Source organism: Cervus canadensis, chromosome 6, assembly GCF_019320065.1.
Source record: "Cervus canadensis isolate Bull #8, Minnesota chromosome 6, ASM1932006v1, whole genome shotgun sequence".
NCBI lineage: Eukaryota > Metazoa > Chordata > Mammalia > Artiodactyla > Cervidae > Cervus > Cervus canadensis.
In genome coordinates this window covers 20,920,208-20,943,688 of record NC_057391.1, presented here as the reverse complement: position 1 = coordinate 20,943,688, position 23,481 = coordinate 20,920,208, and the positions used below count along the sequence as shown (strand labels likewise).

At 43.8% G+C, this 23,481-nt stretch overlaps 3 gene segments (V, D, J or C); 2 read left to right on the top strand and 1 right to left on the bottom strand.

The window, feature by feature from the left end:
• LOC122443230 overlaps nt 1-6,143 on the top strand; it is a 180,150-nt gene extending 174,007 nt beyond the window's left edge. Inside the window, 4 exon segments of the C gene segment in view lie at nt 2,383-2,661; nt 3,245-3,316; nt 3,684-3,797; nt 5,202-6,143. Coding sequence covers nt 2,383-2,661; nt 3,245-3,316; nt 3,684-3,796 — 464 coding nt within the window.
• LOC122443232 overlaps nt 1-23,481 on the top strand; it is a 331,145-nt gene that overhangs the window by 238,915 nt on the left and 68,749 nt on the right.
• LOC122443260 lies at nt 7,647-9,488 on the bottom strand. The segment is given in 3 exon segments: nt 7,647-8,894; nt 9,130-9,393; nt 9,473-9,488. Coding segments are annotated over 2 exon segments (354 nt in total).

The following is a 23,481-nucleotide window of genomic DNA, read 5'->3' as shown; positions in this document are numbered from 1 at the left end:
AAAGAGCAGCCCAGAAAGCACAGAGGAATCTAGTAGAAGAATTATACTGATATGTTGGAATATCAGATGCAGGAGGGGCAGAGGCCCAAATTCTCCAGGTGGTTGGTTCATCCTTGCACATCCCTTTGGCTAAGCTGTGCATATCTTTGGGCCACCTGAAAAGTGTCCTGCAGCTGGAAGACTTAGGAGAGAGATGGTTAACCAGGTGAGAGTAATCAGATGGAGCAAACTTATATTTCAGTGTTCAAGTTAAAGGCCATCTTGGCAGAAATCTTTGAAATTGTGAGTGACATCTGTTATCAATGTTTAGATGCTTAGAGAACCTGTAAGGTGCTCTATAAGAATCTATAACATAGATGATTTCTAAGTTTATAAATTAAGGAAGACTGTTCAGGGAAGGTATACACTTCTTTTTGTATGTTTACCAGCACATAACCTTAGCATTAGATGGTGCTCATAAAAAGAGAAAGTCTGAAAATAACAATTGCCCAAACAAATAGCACTTTGAAACACATGCCAAAATGTAGTTCTATTTGCGGACCAAGAAGAAAGACTGGAAATTCTCAAAAGACAAACAATTACATCTTTAAATTTTAGACTCCAATGTAGTGCAAATTTTACACAACTTCAAATTTTGGTTTAGGCCTAATATAAAATAGACTGGGTTACATGTGACAACTATACTGAATGCATTCTATTTTTTAGTTACCATGATACTAAAGAATGAATTAAACCCTTTACCTTCAAACAACTGTTTTGAATAGATAGACATTAATTTAGAAAGAGGATCTGAGAAAAATGTTTTTTCAAACCAATGCATCATGCTCTATCTGAAATACAAACAGCTTCAGAGCTCAATATCCTGAGTGTATGACCTTCTTCAGACATTTGTCTTGTTTATATCAAATTGTTCAAATTACTCAAGCCAGCTCTCTCCATCCCAGAGTGATTATTAACAACTGCCTTTGAATGTAGATTTTTAAATCCCAAGCAAGGCTTAATTTTCCAACTAAATCAGACTAAGATTGGATCATATTTTTAAGTAATGAAGAAAATAGGAATGTTTTGGCTTTGGTTTTTAATGGACTAGTTTCCTTTCTCTATAACTCATAGCTTCCTTGAAAATCAAGTGGATTCATCTCACCAAATCAGTATTGTGAGCGAGAAATGCCACAGTTCTGAAGGGAGATGACTGAGCAGAATGTGCGGTTTCCAAGCCGTTACTGCTGGGCTTATCAGTGTCGGTTATCAGCGGCTTCAGCTATGCCAGGAAACAAAACAATGAAGCTTTTCTCCTTTTAGGTTCCAGGAGAGCTTTTGAAAAGTCCCCAACACCCCCCACCCCCACACCTCTGATTTTAAGGAAAGAAAAAGATGCACACACAGAGTAGCAGATAAATGATTGTCCAAGATAAGGCATGAAAAGAGAGAAGGCCAGGAGGAGACCCAGTTATTGTAACCCATATTCCACAGCTCCGCTTAGAACAAAACAAGAAGAAATGGGCTTAAACTGGTTTCATGCTCATTAGGACTTCCGATAATGACAGTTATTATTCTCTGATTAAAGACTCAAAAGAAACTGTAGGGTAGTCCCTTACAAGAGAACAAGAGTTCACCTTAAGGCAGAGAGATGGATCACTTAACTTTAGCAGATCCCTTCTAGTCCAAAAAATAGGAATGACACCCTGAAATGATGTCAACACTACTATCTGCAGAGTGTTGGAACCACTATGGAGCCCTTTTCAGACTCTGCTTTGATCTCACTCTAAGGGTTCATGCATCTAAAATAAACCAACTACAGCACAACTTAAGCTTGGTGCTCTGTGATGACCTGGAGGGGTGGGATGGTGGGCGGGTGGGGGTAGGGGGGATGAGAGGGAAGCTCAAGTAGGAGGGAGATATATGTATACTTATAGCTAGTCAAACTGTTGTACAGTAGAAACTAACACAAATTTGTAAAGCAATTATACTCCAATCTAAAAATAAATTTAAAATAAATGAAAATGGAGGATATTCAGAAATTAAATAAATGTACTGATTCAGATAGATATTCAGCCTAACTCAACTGTCCAGAGGATTGACTAATAAGACATAGATAATTGAAACTCAGTTGACCTAGACAGTTTTTTGTATTTGTCATTGTCTATCTCTACTCCCAGTCATATCTCTTCGCATCTCCTAACTAGGAGTCAAACTGCCTGCCTTTCATTTCTACTTCCCTTGGTCATCCTTTCATGGAGATGCTAACAAGTTCAGGTCACTAACAGGATGCAGGAAAGTCTGGATTGTGGTGTTTGACCCCAGGGAAACTGAGGAAAACAGCATTGTTCAACTCCCACATGTGGATAATCATCTCACAAAATAAACTGATTATATTTGCAGAAAGTCAACCTGCTGCCAGCCCATCTGTTTTTGTCATGAAAAATGGGACAAACGTCGCTTGTTTGGTGAAGGAGTTCTACCCCAAAGATGTAACTATAAGTCTGCAATCATCCAAGAAAATAATAGAATATGACCCTGCTATTGTCGTCTCACCTGGGGGGAGGTACAGTGCTGTCAAGCTTGGTCAGTATGGAGATCCCGATTCAGTGACGTGTTCGGTTGAACACAACAAAAAAACCGTAAACTCTACTGAATTTGAACCAAAGAAAATTATTTCAGGTAGGTCCTATCTGGCTTCAAGGGTCTGGGGTTGTGGGGAAGAAAAGTTGAGGGAAAGAGAAGTTGGAGATGTAAACTTTTGACAGATCACATTCAATATGGCATCATGCTGGAAATAAGACAGGTTCAGAGTTAAGGATTAGCCTTAATTCCCATCCCTGAACAGTAATTAAACTTGTTGCGTCTCTGAGCTAGAATCTAGGATAAAATCCATCTTATTTCATCCCCATCTGTCCTCTTCACCAAACTCTGTCTCCTTCATACTAAAGACTCTAGGATTGAATGTTCATGTGGGATCTGATCTAGAGTGAATGCTACAACCAAGGGCAGCCCAGCTTATCTTGGTGTTCATTATCCCAATTTTTCCTACAAATTGAGGCATACCTGGATGTTGGCTTCATGGCCTAATGGGAAAAAAAACCTCAAGATAGGAAGCATGTTGATTGTGTCAATAGCTGTAGGACCTTGACCAAGTCACTCCTCTGGTTCTTAGTTTACTTAAAGTCACCTCCAATTCTAAAACCTGAAAGCCCTTGAGCCTCTCAGCTGTCATTGTAACCCTGACCACTGCTGTTTGTTCCAGGAACTCCAAAACCGATGGAACCTCAAAACAGCAAACAAACTTCAGTTTCAGAGACCTGCTATGAGCCCCAAGGTTAGTTGAAGCCAAAGGGCCAACTTCAGAATTGAGGTTAAAGCAAACTCTGTCATTGTTAGACGGGGCCCAAAATCATTCTAGTTCAAAAGAAAACAAAAACCATACTTGAGTCCGGTTGGCTCCCTCTAACTCTTCAAGCAGAGTCTTCCTGACTATAGGAATGGGTTTTTCCAAAGCTTGCTTTGCTGACTGTGAACAGCAGCTTCAGGTCTGTGAAGGCTGTCTGGCACCACGCTGGGCTTCAGACCAGGAAGAATGATGGTGATGCGGGGCAGGCTGGTGTTGGTGCTGTAAGCCAATATCTGGCAGGAAATTTAGTCTCTTGCTAAGTGAGTGAACCATCTTCACTCTTGTTCATCTGCAGTGCAACCCGGGAAGGTGAACATGATGTCCCTCTCGGTACTGGGGCTCCGAATGCTGTTTGCCAAAAGTGTCGCCGTCAATTTTCTCTTGACTGCCAAGTTATTTTTCTTTTAAGGTAAGATCTAGCTGCTTATTATTCATAACTCCACCCAAACTATGCTACATGTGAAAGAAAGGAATTTAGGAATGATAAGAAGCATTGGGAAAGGAAAAAAACACATAGAGACATATTACAATTCAATAAGGTGGACCATTCTGGATACTTAGCATAACATTCTGTCTCCTGTTGGCCTTTTATTTCAAGCCAGACTCAAAATTCATGTAAATAATGCAATACCAGTCAATAATCCTCATCTCCAACTGAGGAGCTAGAAAAACTGGACCTGAACAGGAAAAATCTTTTTCTTCATTGCTATTTTTGTGTATATGGCCAAAGGACCATGGGCTTTTTGAGAGACCATCAGTAAAGGCTCACTTGAAGAATATTCAGGGGAGCAGAACTTGTCTTTGCCAGACAAAGGTGATGCCAGTTCTTGATCCTTAGTCATAGGACTCAATGTGTTGACCAGCTTATCTTTGGGATGAACCTACACTCCTATTCTTAGTGAACAGCTCACTAGTAACCACTCAGGATGCATGCAAATTGAGGATGAGATGTGAATTATTTGCCAGTTACTTGCATTCCCTCTTTGGTTATCTTGTTATTAGTGTTCAGTCACTAAGTCACGTCCGACTCTTTGCGACTCCATGGACTGCAGCACGCCAGGCTTCCCTGTCCTTCACTATCTCCCAGAGTTTGCTCAAACTCATGTCCATTGAGTCAATGATGTTATCTAACCATCTGACACCACGTTCTTCTCTTGCCCTCAATCTTTCCCAGCATCAGGGTCTTTTTCAATGAACTAGCTCTTCGCATCAGGTGGCCAAAGTATCTTAGACATGAAATTTGAACTGGGACTTAGGTTTGCCTATAAAGCTCCTTCTCCAGTGCCCCCAAACACCCTTCAGTCCCAGCTCCTGATCTAAGGACAACCCTAAACTTAGTGTGTGGGACTTACCCAACCTAGCCTGCAAGCATCCTCAGTCATTCCCCAACAGGTGAGTGTTTTACCAGCCATCCCAAGGACACAGGCCAAATAGCTAGGTGAAAAGGACCTTCTGACCTCAGTAGGAATCAGAAGCACTAGATTTTAGTTTCAACTTTGTCACTAACTCACTACATTACCTGAGCCAGTTTGCTTCACCCTGTTGGACCTGGGTTATCACATCTGTAACACAAAGGAGTGAAGAATAACTAAAGGAGAGCAGATGGGTTTTATGACTGGTGCCAACACTGAGAAACTGATAGTGACTAGCTGAACTATCATGAAGTGTAGAAGGAAAATATGCCAGGATAGGTTAGTGATGTCTGCAATGGTACAACCACAGCAAGTACTGACCATCCCCATGGCTGCTACGATTCCTTCCAGCACTGAAGGTCTATGATTCTATAGCTCTGACAGTTTTCCTTCATTTCCAGGCTGACTGGCAAGAGAAGGCTGCATTCCCTGAAAGAAACCAAAAGCCTGCAGAGGAACTATCTCCTAGGCTTTCAACTTTTTGGTGATTCAAGTTGACCCGTCCCAGCCTTGCTTAAATGGCTGTTCCCCAAACTGATTTTCCTTTAAAGGCAACAAACCCAGCTTATCCTTCAGCCTGATGAAAGATAGAAGTCCTGTGGAGTGGGGGCTTATGGCCCCAACTGTGTTATATGCTGCTTTATAAAGGGATAAGAGATATGAAGGTATATAGGGCTCATTTTTTTTTCCTATGACTGACATACTTTGAAAGTGGTGTTTTGTTCCTTTGACTTTCTTTGCCTTCAGAACTAGAAAGTGGGACCCATCCGGTTCCCAGCTCCATCTTCCAAGAGGAAAAATAGATCCTGGGGAAAGGACAGTGGGTATCCTTCTACCTAAATGTAAAAGCCTCTGCTCAACCCAGCACTAGATTTGCCCAAACTAGCGTTCTCGTCTACAAAGGCACTTTCTGCTTTCCCTATTACTTGGCAAACAAAACTACACTTGACTCCCTAGTACTCTCTGTGTAAGCAATGGGGTTTCTAAAGTCTCATCTAAATACTCTCAGAGCTATTAGCAGAGATCAGAGTAAAATGCAGAGGAAATGTGATTTCTTCAACTTAACAAACATGAATTACTGCAAGTTCCAGGCACTGTGCTGAGAGTGCAAAAATAAGTAAGACATGAGTCTTGCTTTCAAGCAACTCACTGTGCAAGTATTTTTGGAGGGAGGGATAGGAATGAGTCCCCAGTATTTCCCTGTAAAACCAGAGTCTTCCTGACCCCTTGCCTGCCCATCTGTGCATGGGGCATTTGAGGGCATTAGATCTTTGGTGTTGATGGTTTTCTGCCATTCTTCTTTGTCTCTGTTGCATTTATTAAAGTGCATTGTATGTACCTTGCTTCTGACTTTATTCATTGTGGACCACTGCAGGGGGAAAGTGGAGGGGCTGTGAATTCACTAGTAGTCAGACAAAAACCAAACTGAGCTCATAGGTCACGCCACAGCTTCCTGGACCCCTAGCCCAGCCCTGGGTTTCCTGCTGTTGTTGCCGCAGCTGCTACAACATCAGCAGCGCCCCTCCTCGCATGTGGCCACTGACCTCTGCTCCCCTCACCTCAGCAAGGCCAGCTTCATCCCTTTGCAGGAACACAGGTAGCAGAGGCCTAGAAACCCAGCACCGTGGGCGCCTCAGCACCTCTGCGGGGTGTCAGCTGGGGACTCATGAGGTTACAAGTGAAAGAGCAAGGCTCACCCACAACTCCCCTGCCTGTGACATCTGCAGACTGCCACGTCAGGTCCTCACACTCCAAACCAAAGAAAGGAGGCAGCTGCATTCTGAGTCAGTGAGTTTAGGACAATCTAGGTGGATAAGCCAGGTCTATCCTGGGAAAAACCACTAGAAGATTCCACACATTGTCACCTTATGGGCATCAAGAATGCCTATTTCCAAAACATGTGCATCTGTTACCTTGGGCCATTCTTAGAATATTTCTCTGAAGTTGCTAAAAACTAAAAGATCATAGATTCATTTTTCAGGTGGAAAAAAAATGCCCGCCAAAACGTTGTGTACCTTGTCCAAAGTCATTCAGTGGGGCAGGGATATTTCTGGGAGCAGAACCAAGTTATCAGGGGTGCCAACTCCAAGTTCAAACAGTCCTGCACTTAGCATATGAATGGGCCACCCACTGGCCCACTTTGATCATCAGCAAAAGGCAACTAGCATTTTAGAGGACTATGAATTTCTTCCACCAAAAGGACCCTCCAGAAAAGATTTAAGGCTGGAGCCAGAGGGGACTGTGGCTGACTTCAGGTGTGGGGACCTTGCTACCATGGATTATAGGTTTCCAGAGCTTTCACATGCAGAATCTCAGGTCCCACAAGGACCCGAAAGGAGTTTACAGAAGAGTATTACACACACTCAGTAGGTGGCAGAACAGAAGCCCCAGAGGCTGAGTCATTTGCCTGAAACTTTGGCTCCCTCACCCATGTTCTTTCCTTCCATCTCTATAGTGACTACTCTCCACTTGCCTGTGCTGAAGCCCAGACTAATTGCTGCCCAAGCTGCCTACTGCTACAGCCTCCTAGGGCGCAGCTGCGTGGGAGCACCCAGAAATGCAGCCCCGCTCCCTTGGCCCAGTCATTAACCAGCTCTGATTGTCCCTCACTTCTCTGGGCTTCGATGCTTTTCCCATAAAATAACGTCTAACGCGTCTACTAGGGCTTCTCTAGTGGCTCAGCCATAAACAATCCGCCTGCAGTGCAGGAGACTGGTTCAATCCCTGGGTCAGGAAGATCCCCTGGAGAAGAAATGGCAACCCACTCCAGTGTTCTCGCCTGGAGAATTCCATGGTCAGATGGCAACCCACTCCAGTATTCTTGCCTGGAGAATTCCATGGATGAAGGAGTCTGGTGGGCCACAGTCCTTGGGGTCACAAAAGAGTCCAACACGACTTAGCAACTCAACAACCACCACCAAGACTTCTACTATTTCTAAGATTACACTTAATAACTCTAATAGTTGTCTTAAGGCAGAAACATCAGTAGTAGAGGAAGGAGGGGTGCAATCCCAGGGCTGAGGGTGTATCTATTTTTGACATCACATCTTGGTTTACCCTGGAGGTAATTCTCTCCCCTGGGGATGCCACTGGGCTCCAAACTCAGGAACTTTGAAGCTGGGATTCTGGTTTTCACAGACAGCTTTCTGGGAATATCTCAAAGCTCTTTGGTGAAAGGAAAATATTCTCCAGACAAAGTAAAAAGGAGGTACCAAAGAACATCCCAGAGAAATAAAGTAACTGCACAAGAAGATGTTCATGAAAGTTAAACTGGGGACATTTTTTAAAGTAAATAACTTTGTGTCCAATTTGAATCTTAAAAGGGAAACAGACCAATTCCAACAATGGCTAAACGATGGAGATAAAATAAACACACTTCCAATGGGCTTTCTTTAGATTGGTCCCCCACCCACCCCATCTGGCTATCCGCCCAGGGCACACAGCACATCCCTGTCAAGCCCTTCTCTGTATCAGGCACAACCCGGGCACCAGGGTCCCTCAGACAGGCAGTCTCCCTTCCCCACCACGGGCACCAGGGCAGCAAGGGCCCTCTATGAAGTGGGGCAACATCTCTTCCATTGGAAGTCGGGGTGCTCCCCTGCAAGTAACCAGGCTTTTTCGTATTAGGCAGACACGTTAGGGCACCTCCCAAGGCCAGACTGGACCACAGAATGACGAGGAAGAAGGATGCCATGTCCAAGGACATGAGCTGCCCAGAGAAGCAGCTCTGCAAGGCTGTGCCCAGGGGTTTGTGTGAAGACTTCCTGGGCGCCTGCATCACTGTGGGAGCTCTAAAGCACAGTAGTACGTGGCAGTGTCTTCAGGCCTCAAGGAGGAGATCACCAAGTGGAAGGTTTTGCGGCTCACACTATGCTGCACGGAAAATCTACCCTGAGCAAAATCTGCATCATGGGATTTAGCGTTTTCCCGATACAGGACAAACTGGAAGACACCATCTGGTCTTCTTCGGTACCAGTACAAGTCTGGATTTGAATATAAGGTTTGGAAAGTGCAGAGCAGTGTCACCTCACTGCCAGTCGCCACCCTCTGCTCCGGGGAACTCTGGGTCACTTGGTTACACAGCACGCCCTTGTCTGTGAAGAGAAAAAATAAGGAAACAGTGAGGGGCTATGTTCTGCAGGTCCTGGGTCCAGCACAGGCCCACCCAGGGGACCTCAGTGGGCAGAGGCAGGGGAAGGACACAGGAAAATTAAAGGCAGAAAATACCTGGAAAATCTAGCGTGAATGGGAAAGAGCCCAAGCCTCGGAAAATCAGAAACAGGGAAATGGATGATAGAATAAGTGGGACATAACAGCGAGTGCACTTACAGAAAAGCAAAAGGCTGAAGCCCACATGGAGAAACATCTTCTTTTTATATCAGGGAGGAGGATATAGAATAAAACTGGGCTCCTTGAACCTCTGAGACTGTCTCTGGGGCTTCTGAAGAGAAGGAGATGGGAGGGACGTGACAGGAGTGGAACAGCGTGACAGTCACGTGCCTGAATTAGCTGTAACTCTCTGAGGCACATGCTTCCAACCCAGGAAACGTCGTTGTTGTTGTTTTTGTAGTCCTCAACCCTCTTGAACTAATCCTTTTGTAAAACACAATGAAAATGAATTAGTTTTTTAAAAAGGAAAAAAACAGAAATTACAAGCCTAATGATCACATACTTCGATATCAAACTGCCCTGCATGCTGCATGCTCAGCTGCTTCACTCATGTCCAACTCTCTGCGACCCTGTGGACTGTAGTCCCCCAGGCTCCTCTGTCTGTGGATTCTCCAGGAAAGAATACTGGAGTGGGTTGCTATGCCTTCCTCCAAGGAATCTTCCTGACCCAGGGTTCGAACCCGCGTCTCCTATCTCTCCTCCATTGCAGGCAGATTCTTTACCCACTGAGCCATCAGGGAAGCCCTAACACTGGCTCATCGTCCATTTCCACATCCTCTGGGGACAGGCTGGGTACCAGGCCAGTATCGCACTTTAAGTAGCTCTGTCTCCCAGCATGAGCCCAGCTGCCCATACCCGGGGCACTCGGTACGTGGAACAAATGGATGGGGACCTTCACCTAGTATTACATCTTTGTGTAATGAGGAAAGGAAGAGGCTTGGATAAGGTCATTTCTAAAATCTGCTCTAGGTACTTCCCTGGTGGTCCAGTGGCTAAGACTCCACGCTCCCAATAGAGGAGGGGCTTGGGTTTGATCACTGGTTCACAGAACTAGACCCCACATGCCACAACTAAAGAACCTGCATACTGCAATGAAGACAGATGATTCCGTATGCTGCAACCAAGACCCGATGCGGCCAAAGAAATAAATATTTTTTAATAAATAAAATCTGCTCTAGCCCTGAATTCTAGAACTCTTATTCTTTTTGCTGTTGTTGTTGTTTATTTATTTTTATACAAGTTTTTAATGTTACACTCTGTTCACGATTACTACAAAATATTGAAATCCTCTATTTCTTTTTCCCCCAGTTTTTTTTATTTTTTCTTTCTTTTTAATTTTTTAAATTCTGAAAGTATGATAAAGTTACCAGAAACTTGGAAAATACAGAACAAACTAACATATAGTTCCACTCTACATTACAATTATTTTCTTAAGTAGCTAAATTAAGATTTTTAGTTGGAGTTTCAGTATCAAACTTTCAAAAATGAATAGAATGAATATACAGGAAAGCAGAAGGATCGATTTCTTATGGATCAGGAGGGCTGCGATTCTGAGATCATTCTTTCACTTCCCGCAGTCTGATTTCCATCTCTCCTGCAGCACACACTTGGCCCCAGCTGGAAAATTCTCCCCTGAAGCAACGCTTCCCAGTGGGTGAGCTGCCGTGAGTAGGTTACAAAGCTGCTGAGACAGTGCTCCCAGGGGCCACTGGGACCTGGGGTAGCTGGAGCCTCCTGGGTCAGCCCCTCCTGGCCACACTCAAGTACAAATATTATCTTTTGTATAAGCCAAGACATGACAACTGCTGGGAGGCACTGCCCTAAAAGAACAGATGACCAACTTGCTCCCCCAAACCTAGGAGTGTTTCTAGGAGTGCTCTGGAGTCCCTCTGTTTCCCTGTCCGCCACCTTCAGTTCATCAGGAAGGCCTGTCAGCTCCACCAAGAAGTGTGTCTCCAAGTGCTTCCGCTTCTCTCCACCCCCCCGCCTCCTGCCAATACCACCCTCTCGTGTCAGGCCCATGGCAGTAACCCCCCAACTGGTCCCCTTGCCTCTGCCCTTGCCCCTGGACAATCCCTCTCCAGGTCTTCATAAAATGTAAATCTAATGATGTCAGGGGGGCCTCCTATCCTGGCCTGTGACCCACTGCACCTGGTGGGACCGCTGCTGTCTGCCAGCATCTTCGAGTACCCTCTCCTACACCCATCACTGCCCTTCAGCTGCTGTGGCCTTCCTTCTGCTCCTCTCCCTGCCTCCCTCTTCTAGCTGCCTGAAACTCTGCTTCCAGTTTTTACCAGTCTCAGCTCTGAGAGTCTCTCCCTGGCAAATAAATGTCACTCACTTGGGTACCCAGAGTCCCCCTCAATTTCATCTCTGTCTTATTTTCACATCTCATCAATCACTATATTTGACATCACTGGGCTTATACACGCTTATTATTTGCCTTTCCCTTCTCACCCTGTATGGGCTTCCCTGATAGCTCAGTTGGTAAAGAATCTGCCTGCAATGCAGGAGACCCCAGTTTGATACCTGGGTTAGGAAAATCCTCTGGAGAAGGGAAAAGCTATCCAGTCCAGGATTCTTGGGTTCCCTGATGGCTCAGCTGGTGATGAATCTGTCTGCAATGCAGGAGACCTGGGTTTGATCTCTGGGTTGGGAAGATCCCCTGGAGAAGGGAAATGCTACCCACTCCAGTATTCTGGCCTGGAGAATTCCATGGACTGTATAGATGGGGTCACAAAGAGTCAGACACAACTGAGCAACTTTCACTTTCACTTTCTCACCCTGTGTACATACACATACACGGTGAGTCCTAGCCCCTAGGACTGTGTCTGCCATGTATCTGGCAATCAACAAATATTTGTGAACAAAGGAATATAACTTTCTCCACTTAAAAACTCACCACTGGCATGGATAAGTTTGCCAGATTTTTTTTATTGAAGTATAGTTGATTTACAATGTTGTATTAGTTTTGGCGTACAACATAGTGATTGCTATTTATATGTATATACATACATATTCTTTTTAATATTCTTTTCCTTTTTGGATTATTACAGGATATTGAATATAGTTTAGTTTCCTGTGCTGTACATAAGACCTTGCTGTTTATCTACTTTATGTGTAGTACTTTACACAATATTTGTCTTTCTCTTTCTAACTTACTTCACTCAGTATGATAATCCATAGATCCATCTGTGTTGCTGAAAATGGCATTATTTCATTCTTTTTCTGGCTTAGTATTCCATTGTGTATATATACCACATTTTCATTATCCATTCATCTGTTGATGAACATTTAGGTGACCTCCATATCTTGGCTATTGTAAGTAGTAAAGATGACAGATTTAACAAATAAAAATACAGGACACTCAGTTAAGTTTGCATTTCAAATGAACAACAACAAAAAAATTTTGGTAATAATTAGAGCTTCCCTGGTAGCTCAGCTGGTAAAAAATCCACCTGTAATGCGGGAGACCCCAATTCTATTCCTGGGTCAGGAAGATCCACTGGAGAAGAGATAGGCTACCCACTCCATATTCTTGGGCTTCCCTGGTGGCTCAGCTGGTAAAGAATACACCTGCAATACAGGAGACCTGGGTTTGATCCCTGAGTTGGGAAGATCCCCTGGAGAAGGGAAAGGCTGCCTACGCCAGTATTCTGGCCTGGAGAATTCCATGGACTGTATTGTCCATGGGGTCGCAAAGAGTCAGACATGACTGAGAGGCTTTCACTAGTAATAATTGGGACATGCCATATTTGGGACATATTTATTCTAAAAAGATATTCATTGTTCTTCTGAAATTCAAATTTCCTGGACATTTTGCATTTTATCTGGCAATCCTAGTCATGAAGATCACCGAAAGCATACCCCAGGAAGTCTGAAACCCCAGCGTGAGCATCCCCAGGCCCCCAGATGTGAAAGAGGGAGGTTCAGCAACCAAGTTGCTATGTCTGATCAGCGGCTGCCAGGCCTGCACTGCCTCCTGCAGGCAGGGGTCCCCCTCTCAAAGGCACCAGCCCCTCCGAGAGGGAAGGCCACTTGGAGCTTCTGAGATAATCACGTGCTCTGGCAGCCCGCGCTCAGTCTTTGGGAGTCTGTCCCTGCTCTAAAGGTGGTGCGAAGCATGATATGTATGAGAGCTGAGTGCTCCCTCCCTGACCTAGGCAATATAACAGTTTACAAATTAAACTGCTGCTCCTCTTCTGACAGCCCAACCTTAGTTACATCTGCCCACACTCGAGAACAGAGGAGAGGGCTTCAGAGACCCTCACTCAGGGGCACCTGCCCTCTCCATTAGCCTTCACATTGAGACCTTCTCAGGGTGGCACAATCATAAAACGACCCCCTCCCCACCATGGTGCCCTTCCATCACTCCTTGAGAGGCGTCGCTTCAACCAGGGCACTTCTCAGAACCGCAGTGCAGTAAGGAGTGGAGCTCCGGATCCACACCACTTGGGTTCCTATCAGCTCCAGCATCTTGCTGTGAGACCTTAAACACAACCTAACTCCTCCTCAAGCCTCAGTGTCTCCACCTATAAAATGGAGATGAAAATAATAATAGTTTTTTCACAGGACTGCTGGAAAATTAAATGAAATAACACAAGCAATACACCCAGCAAGTGATCTAAGAGCGCTAGTCATTGCTGTTGCTATTGTCGTTTTTGTGAAACAGACTGATGAATAAACTCCTCAGAGCTTGAGTCTCATCAAAGACGTTCAGAAATAAGATGCTGAGTAAATCTAAAAAATAAAGTTGTGAAATCACACCAAAAAAAATTTTTAAACCATGTTGTACCAATCGATGGCAAATAAAAAAGGGACTCTCATCTTTCATTTCTGTCACTGCTGTAAGTATGTCATAGAGCTCTGTGCTCCCCTAAGACCTGAGCCAGCTATGCTTATCCCAAACCCCTAAGAGCACTGGGAATATGAAATGAATCTGCCAGCTCACTGCCCTATGTCTTCCGAAGGTTTCAACAGGAAACCTTGTTCATAGGAGACCACAAAGTACAGACGAGAGTGACCCCCAAAGTTTAGAGCTAAGAGAGACTCAAGATTTAATGACCTACTATGGACGCATTGCCCTTGAATTTTCCTGCCCCATCTCCCTTAAACCTGTGGGTGTCTGCATCTGAGTCCAGGCAGCGAGCGCCCTGGACTGCCTTTCTTTAACCCAAAACCACCACACAACAGAGGCCTTTGGACCTGACGGGGCCCCAGGGATTTGATAAAGAAGCCACTCTTGTCCCAGGCTTGGATTTGATCACTACACTAGCTCAAAGAAGGGGGGTTTTTCTCCCAGTTTCCTTTGAGGAGGGCAGCTTTGTTTTTGACCTTATAGCGCCCTCTGCTGTTCTAATTAGCCCATCTCCATAAGTAGGTCATACTGGAGGTTGGCAGAAAAGAGGTCAGAGGAGGAAAATATTCTTTGTTCAGAACTTAGCCAAAGTTGCAGCTTCTGTTCCCCAATCCCCTTTCAACCCTGACACTGGCAGCTGCTTCTCTGTTGGGCCAAAGGGGCCATCCTCCCCAGTCACTCAGAGCACTGTCTTCAAGGACATAAGACAGCACCCCACAAGGGTACATGGGACATTTCCCTACCAGACAAAAGCCTAGTGCAACAGCAAAGGGCACAGGGAAATGTCTTTGGATGGACATGGACAAACACATCGCTTTTTTAATGAAAGAACAGAAATGAGATTAAAAGGAAAAACTTAGAAACATCTGTGTGATGATGGCAATGAGTGGTCTAGCAGAAGGGTTTCTGCATCACTTTCTTCCTGTGGCCCATTCCATTCCAGGACCCCCAGGACAGACCTGGGCGGATGGATAAGAGGAAGCATGCCAGGGAGGGACTGAGGTCCAGCAGACGTCCTCTATCCCCAGGACCTCTGTTTGGGGGGAAGAGCTTGCTGAAGGCTCTTTGGGCCAGAGCCAGCATGAAGAACACTACCATGGTTTGCTGCCCAAGGCCTGTGTTTGAAGGAAAGCAGTGAGGAAGAAGTAATACTCCATGGTATTACTGTCGTCACCTCTGGAGCAGCCTATGGAAGGAACAGTCTTGGTCCAACCAGGTCAGTGATATCTTTTGTGATGGGGCTGTGTGGGACCTCGCCTGACCCTGACCCAAGCACATCTCTCAAGCCATTTGTAGGATCTTCTCTCCAATTATCCCCCAGGCATGGAGAGCAAGCAGGTGATATCTCAATTACCAAGGGCTAGCAATTGGTAATTGTTATCTGGAGCACAGTTTTAAGAAGGATTGTGAACTGTATGTAAAATAGATAAGCAACAAGGATTTATTGTATAGCAGAGGGGAATATATTCAATATCTTGGAATAACCTACAATGAAAAATCAGAAATACATTTAATATATATTTATATATTAATAAATATATATATAACTGAATCACTTTGTCATACACCTGAAACTAACATAATATTTTAAATCAACTACACTTCAATTTTTTTTTTTAAAAAGGACTGAGGCTATATCTAGACCCAGAGGAGCAGAGTGATGTGTCTATTAGCAATACCTGCCCTGGGAACAGGAACAGAAGGGAACACCACATGGCTTTGTGTTTGCCACCACCCTGCTTAGATGTCAGTCCTGGTAATGAGTCCCGCAGAGAAAGACTAATCAGAGGCAACTCTCTGTTGGATTATCCTTTTGGTAAAGGGCAAATTTCTAAATCTCTGTCTTTCCCTTGGCTTCCCTGAGACCTCATGGGCCATTTCCCCCGCTATCAATTGCTGTTGCCTGCAGCCTAAGAAATAAAATTTTGAAAATGAATTAAGATGCTCTATATCTCTCTTTAAAATTTTAAACCCTGTGCCAAAGCCAAACATCTCCCTTGTGTCACTTATCCACTGCTTAACAGAGATAATCATACCCAGGCTAGCCAGGAGAGCCCCAGGGATGGGGCCTACCAAGGGAGGGTCCCTGTTCTCTTGAGTCACGAGAAGGAAGAAGGCAGGAAGGGACTTAGGTGTTCTGATTTCTAGTCCCACTTCTGTCTCTATCTACTGATGTGGCCTTAAGCAACTTTATCCCTCAGGGCTTGGGCTTCATCTTCTGCTTGGCCCCAGCAGCTGCTAAGTTGCCTTCCAGGTCTTGCACTTTAAGATGCTAATGTATGAAGCTGAGAGCTGAACTAAGAGAATTATTGGTTTATATCCCCCTGAGTGGTGCTTAAACTCTGTCATGCCCAGCAAGGGAGGAAAGCAAAGCATGCTTTCTTTTCTTCACTGGGGGGTAGCATCATTTCTTGATTCAGTATGTGTGTGACTCATCAGAACCTGGAGGTTTGTGCCCTTATGCCAGCTTGGAATCCGGTTATTATTGCATTTGGGAGAAAGAAAGTGCTGAAAACAGCCTTTGCAGGGAGGTGGGGAAGAAAAGCATTAATTTGGCAAGAAAAAAAAAGTCTCCGCATCGTGTGATAACATTTTGATATCTTATTTATCATCTTCATCCCTAAAATCTACTCAGCCACCTACTATCTCTGTCCTAACAGAGGGAAGAGGGCAGACCTTTCCCAGGAAAGAGGGGGCCCCTGGGGAGGACAGAAGGCTATCTCTGTCTAGTGAGGAAGGAGAACAAAGGTGATGCCACATCCCTTTCAACCATGCTGACACTTCTAGTTTTTGTAAAGGTGTTCGCTTCTGTGGGAATGGGGTTAATAGGAAACTGACATTTTGGAACCAAGACTAGAGGAATCTTGAAACTCAGTACGTACTATCTGGCAGAATTAATTTTTTTTTCATCTGAAAATTGTCAGAGAGATATTCAAGTGTTCTTTGAGGAAGAGGAACAAAAGATGAATGATTAATACAATTCAACTTAACAGATATTTATTAAGTGCCCACAGTTTTCCCCAGGGATCACCTGGGCCAGTTTTGGAGGAGGTGGTTTCATTGCCCTAAGTGAGGAAGGGTTTTGTCAATGAATGAACAATGACAACGGATTTATCTTTGAGACCCAGACATGGTTAACTGTGGCCCTGGGTAAGTAGCTTATCTTCGGGGGTGGGGGGGGGGGGGTGGGCGGAAATAAGTACACAACAGCATGGATAATCTAAAACACAAGATCATCAAAAATGGTATTTTATAATTGACTTTTAGCATGTATTTCATTATTTTGTAGGGCCAGTTTCTCTCCCCAACTGTAAGTTTTCTTGATCTATTAAATCTATGGGGGGAAAGCTTTTCAAGAATCATAGATTTCTGAAAGTAGGCTCACAGTCAATATAGGAAGAAGTGGTACCTTTTATCTTTCCAATAATGAAAAAGGGGACCTGACATCCCTCATATACTTGATGCCCACAGGGGTCTCCTTTCCTGTTGTAGGTCAGAACCAACAGTGAACCACCAGGCAGTTATGATTTTTATAGATCTGTACAACAAGATGGGCAATAAGAAATAGCCTACAAGATGTTCAGAATACGGGAGTCTCAGCTGCCCAGGAAGCCAGAGAATTCTGGACCCCTTAACATGATTGGTCCTGGCTTCCTCATGGCCTGAGTTCTGGGCTGCAGAACAACCCTAAGTGACCTTGCTCACCAAGCTGGCCCCCTAATCACCCCAGAGACAGGCTGCATCTGAGAAGAGGAAGTCACAGCTCAGCACTAAGAGGAACTTTTGGTAAAGGGCCCAGGCACTGTGTAAACAGCACTGAGAAATTCACCTTTGGGAAAGGGACTCAGTTAATTGTAAGCCTGGGTGAGTACCTCCATTTCAGATATAGTGTTAGCAAAACCCCCCTCATCATGTAACACCTAGCAACCAGAGAGCTGGCACTGGTGGCTAGATGATGAACTCCCTCATCCACTGGGAAAAGACTATAAATATCGAACCACCTTTCCTGTGGATAAGCAAGAGCCTGTAGTTTATGTAAAGGTGTCTGCTCCTGTGGGAAGCAAGGCAATTTACATTCGGAACCGGGACTCAAGTGAGAGTGAAACTTAGTAAGTACTAGCTTTAAACCAAAGGTGTCAGTTTATTTGGTTTGGTTTTTGAATTATCTGGAAGCTCCAAACAAAGAACACTTTTCCCTGAGGATTTGGTTCCAAAATTCTGACTTCAAACTTCTAAAAAGATCTAATGTTAAGGCAGATGGTAGGCTTGAAAAACTATTTCCCTATGTGATAAGTAGAGACCTACTTTTCTTTTCTCCGTTTATTTGTTTTATTCTGTTTAGGAAATGGGGAGGAGAACAAGACACTCTGGGAGGTTGAGGGGGATAGATTTGCACAGTATTTTTGGATAGATTAGGCCCAGAAAATCAAATCAAAGAGTAACAGCTCAGAAAGTCTTGAAAGACCACCTAACTCACTTCTTTAATTTTGAAATGAGGACAGTGAAACTCAGAGAGGTTTGTGAACTTGCTCAAGGTCACACAGCTGAGACTGGTCTGGGACTAAGCCAAGACACCTCACAGCTCAGACCAGGCCAGACCCAAGAGAAAGAAAACATCGTGGTTCTTGACTAAGCAAGTTTATTTGCACCCCAAACATTCTTTTTCCAAGATTTAGTGAGCTCAGAACAGAACCCCAGGGTTCTAAAGAGAGATAAAATCATCACATGCCTGTTTTGTGGGGGAAAGTTGACTAAAGTCGAAACAGCTAAACTTGATCTTAGGGGAAATGTTCAGCCATCTGCAAATGGAGGCAGGGATGCAAAAAAGCCCAAATGAAAATGCTGGTCTTGTCTTCAGACAATTGACTGTGACCATCAAACACTACCTATAAATTCTGCAGTGCTAATTTCTCTCCCAGTGGGATTTTATATTCTATGATAAATTGCATCAGCTATGCAATTACTCTGGACCACAGAATGTGTATACAGAATCGACTTGCTGAGCTCTTATGTCTTAAAATGGCAATCATATCTCTGGACATATCTCTCAGCCCTGAAGCTCTGGGCTACCACCAAGAAAGATACCATCACTTATCCTGTCTGAAAAGCTTGGAGGTTGAAGGAAAAACTTAATTCTTGGGAAGCTCAGCAAAGTTGGGTTCACTGAGTTGACCCCTCCGGTTTTTGCAAAGCCTCGGAGCATTGTGTTCAACAAACCAGTGGCTCTAAGATGATATTCGGGAAAGGGACTCAGCTCACAGTGCAACTTGGTAAGTGGAGAAAGCACTGAACCCTCTTCTTGAAAACTGTATAAGACCCTTTTTACAGCAGTTCATGGGTATGTGACTTCTTGACCCATCTCTGCTCATATGCAAGTTCTGCCTGGCTAAATGATACCCTCTCCATATCCTCCGAGACGGTCCAGTCATGAAGGTGCACCCATGCAGCTAAATACAGCTTTTGCTGAATTCTCACAAAATCACTTACCCTTCTCATCAAACTGCTGGGTAGTTCTTCTGTTACCCTCATAGCCCTGCTGGTTTAACAATTAGAGGAAGAGAAGCACTCAAGGACTTGGAGATTTTTAGGGCATTGTGAAAAGAGGATAACTGCCAGTGTGTTTGGCTTCTGGGGAGGAAAATAATGATGATTTTTAATTGCTTACTATGTGCTAGGTAATGGGCTGCAAGTTTCCCATCCATTATCACAGCAAATCCTTATACCGGCTATGTGGGTTAAGTGTTATTAATATCATCATTTTATAGAAGAGAAATTTTTTCATTTTTATATTTTAATATTCTTTTGGAAGCTCAGAGAGAGGTTGAACAATTTGTTCAAATTGATTGAGTGAGATAGAGGACTTAGAATTTAATTCTTGGAACTCAGATTCCAGAGCTTAGTGTTTACTAGTGGGGGAGTGGATTATGTTTGAAGGGAAATCACTGATGCTTTGGTCTCTAAAGTTGCTAAAACAATCCCTAGAGAATTGTGCTCTCAGCTAAGCAAGCCAGGGATTGAGCAGCAGGGCCAGTGCAACCCACATACAGATCCTAGTCCTTATAACAACTTCACCATGCAGCCTCATTCTCCCCACTTTTCTCCCCTCTTTACAGACAGGGAAAGTGGGGGTGCAGCAGGTTAAGGAACTTGCCCTTGGTTCCAAACCCAAGTCTCCCTGACCCCAAAGCTGAGCTATTTCAAATTCATTGCAACAGCTAACCAGCTAGGTTAATTAATTCATTAATGGCAACAATCAAATGTTAGGTAAAGATGGATTAAAGTGTTTCCTTAGCTCCTCCCCCTTTTCAGGAATAACTATACAGTTTCGTGATTATACAACACTGTGTTTCCACCTTTGTGCTTCCTTTGGGAGAGACGGAGGAGCCCCGGCCCCCAGCACCTGGTGGAAGGGCCTTGGCAGTATTTGTAAAGCAGTCTGTTGGGGTGTAACTCAGGGCGGATCTGAAAAACTCCTCTTTGGAAAGGGAACGAAACTGACAGTAAGGCCACGTAAGTTTGAGTAACTAATGGTTCCAGATTTCTCTCTGGAGCCCTGATTCTTAAATTTCCTATTCTGTCTTATAATCAAGTCCAAATCCTGGCAGCCCCATTGATGGATTCCAATTGAAACAACCAGTGACATATACCTACCTCATGCAGGACTCTGCTGTTTACCCTCACATGCTATTTTACCTAATAGACCAGCGTGAGACTGCTAGTGAAGCATTTAAACTAAAGAGTCAGACTGTTGGAAAGTTTAATTTCGTATTATACTTGGTGGGATTTTCCATGAGACTAAGAGAAAATCAGTGAACTCGCAGAGCCTCTATTCTCTCCCTCTGTAAATGTGGGAGGAGGTTCCTACTCCTGTTTTACCGGAGCAGGCAGGCTGTGGGGGGATGCTGGCACATTTCCAACTCAGTGACATTATGGCAAGGAAAAAGAAGGGCCCAGATAGTCTATAAACTCTACCAGCAGACCCTCATCATAAAAAGCTGGTTCTATCAAGAGAATCTTGGATGATAAGTAAACATTTAAATAGGTAGTAAAGGGAGTTTGAGCAACTGAGTTTTTGTAGAGTCTCATGTCATTGTGTGGCACCTCATCCAATATTAAGCTGATATTTGGAAAAGGAACGATCCTGAGTGTTAGACCAGGTATGTTTTAAAGAAGATGATTTGTTTCTAAACATAAGCCTTCACTCTTAGAAATTCTGTGAAAGATCACTGAGTTACTCACTGAACTATTAGCATCTTTGGGGACCTGGTGTCACCAGTCTTTCTGGTGATATGCTCATGAGGGCAGCCTCATATGGAGACTCTTTAGGGCTGTTTCTTCTACACCTTTAAGCCCTTGGACATGTTATGCTGGTTTTGGTTGTTATTGGAGATGTGTGTCTGACAAATGAAATCTAAACTAAAGTTTTAGTGTGTAGGGCAGAAAGCAGTTGGGAAGAAAGGATATATTAAACTAAAGCAATGTAGGGTGTGCAATGCAACCTGACTCAAAAGAAGACAGTGAGATGCAGCCTGTTGATATAAATGGCTGAATGACCACTCTCATTCTGCTATCTCAGGTGAGATACTTGCCTTCCTAAGGCCTCCATGTTGGTGCAACTAGGAAAGAAATTGCCTAGTCCCTATGATTCTCAAATTCTTGGAGCCACACCAGTTGGGTAAAACCATGTAGGATTTTCTGGTGCCGACATTAATCTCAAGCTGATATTTAGGGAAGTGGTAGGATTGAAATCAAATACTCAAAACAGATCACAAACTTCTGAAAACATGACCCAGGATGCTGTTAACCACAATGCTTCTAACTGGAACTTTTTCATTCTCGCCTTGGCTGAGCTCAGCAGAGAAGCCCCTTTGAATACCCTCTCATTTCTGTGCCCTTCAGTGAAAAGGGGCAAGTACGCTGGGAAGTGTGAGGGAAGGATTCCCTAACCCAACATAACAACTCTTCTCTCCATCTTGCAATACTCAGAGGGAGATTTTTGAGTGCTACTTACCACTCTCAAAACAAATCTAGTTAATTAACTTGACTGTAGCTGAAATTTGCTCCATGAGGGAATCTCTATTTACTGCAATAGAAGCTCATTCCAGACAATTGTTTGGGGTTTAACTTTTGCTTACAATTCATAAGAGATACCCATACCCAATGACTATCTCAAAGTAAAACTTCCACTTTCGTGGCCAAATTAGTGTCCACAATAGAAAGGCTAGAATCAGGAGGTCCTAGTGAGCATTATGTTAGTCCCAGATGACCCTCCTGAAGTCCTTTATGCCTAAAACAGCATAAGAATAAAAAAATATATCCATGCTGACCTGTGTGTCCAACTGCTAACTAGAGCTCAAAACATGGACCAGTCAGCTGCCGTGTTTCCAAATTGGGTTGGATATTTAGAGTCCCCCAGACACTGGAAATGATAATCAGAAAAAGCACATGCTATTCCATTTTTACTTATAATTCTCATCTCTCCCAGAGAACTGTTATAAATTTTCTCCCAGAGGTGTTATATTCATCCTTCTTTTGGTTCTTTATTTGTGATGTGTACAGAGATGAAATATTGGTTGAGATTCAGAAAACATCTATGAGATTTACCTTAAGCTTTGCCTTTCAGAGAGATTCTAAGAGCTAAGAAGATGGGAAGCTGACATTTGGGAACTAGATTAAAAAGAAAACTCAAATTAATCCCAAGGAGCAACGTTCAGTAGATGGTTATTTAGACATCAGCCCCACAAGCCAAGTTGCTCAGATGGCTGCACTGCCCCTATCTTGGGCTTGCCTAGAAGAGTAATAATAACGTGTTCACCCCCAGACCTGTTTTCGGAAGAGAGAAATGTCAGCCTCCGGCCCTAAAAACTCCTGAATTGGTTCATTTCAATAGAGTTTATCATTACACATGGTGTTCTGGAAGTAATAGAAAAAGTGCATTAGAAGCTTCAGCAAATGGAAATGAAATGCAAATTTAGATTGTAAATATAGGACTGCAGTAAATAGATAGCAAGAAAAAAAAGATGAAGAGATTTCTCTAACCCTAAAGGGGTTGTATCTATGAATAGTTAAAAACTACTGAAGAGGAGGGGGGAGGAGAAAGAGAACAGAAGCAAGCAGATTTTCTCCTAATCCTTTTCACTTTGCAAAATCAGAAATTGTCTTTCAATCAAATTTCCCCAAGCAGAAGAAAGAAATGATGTCTGTTTTCAGAGTTCAGGGTGTGTGGGTGGGAGCCTTCTAGAACTGATGCTGAGCAGGGCTCCCTGTTGGTGACAAGAGCTGGCAATGTCCTGGTTGGAGAGGAAAAGAGAATAAGTCCAAAAATAAGTGCAAATAAGAGTGTGAAGACAAGAAGGGCTCACAGGCCAGGATTTCCCTTGGATTTTTCTGCCTTGACTTCTAACCTTTCCTGTCTTAGCTGATGGATGAGGTCCCAGATGAGCATACCCTAGGATTCAAACCACCAGTTTCAAGGGGGAAGCCAGCTTAACTTCACCCAGGAGACCTTGTTTATTCTGACTTGAAAGATTCTTTCAATCCAGCTGATTTTAGGCAGAGCTCTGTAAAGGCTGAAAGATTTTTTTTTTTAAGTTAAAATTCTATGAGGTGGAAATAAAGATGTTAAATATTTGACTGACAGGGAGAACAAAAAT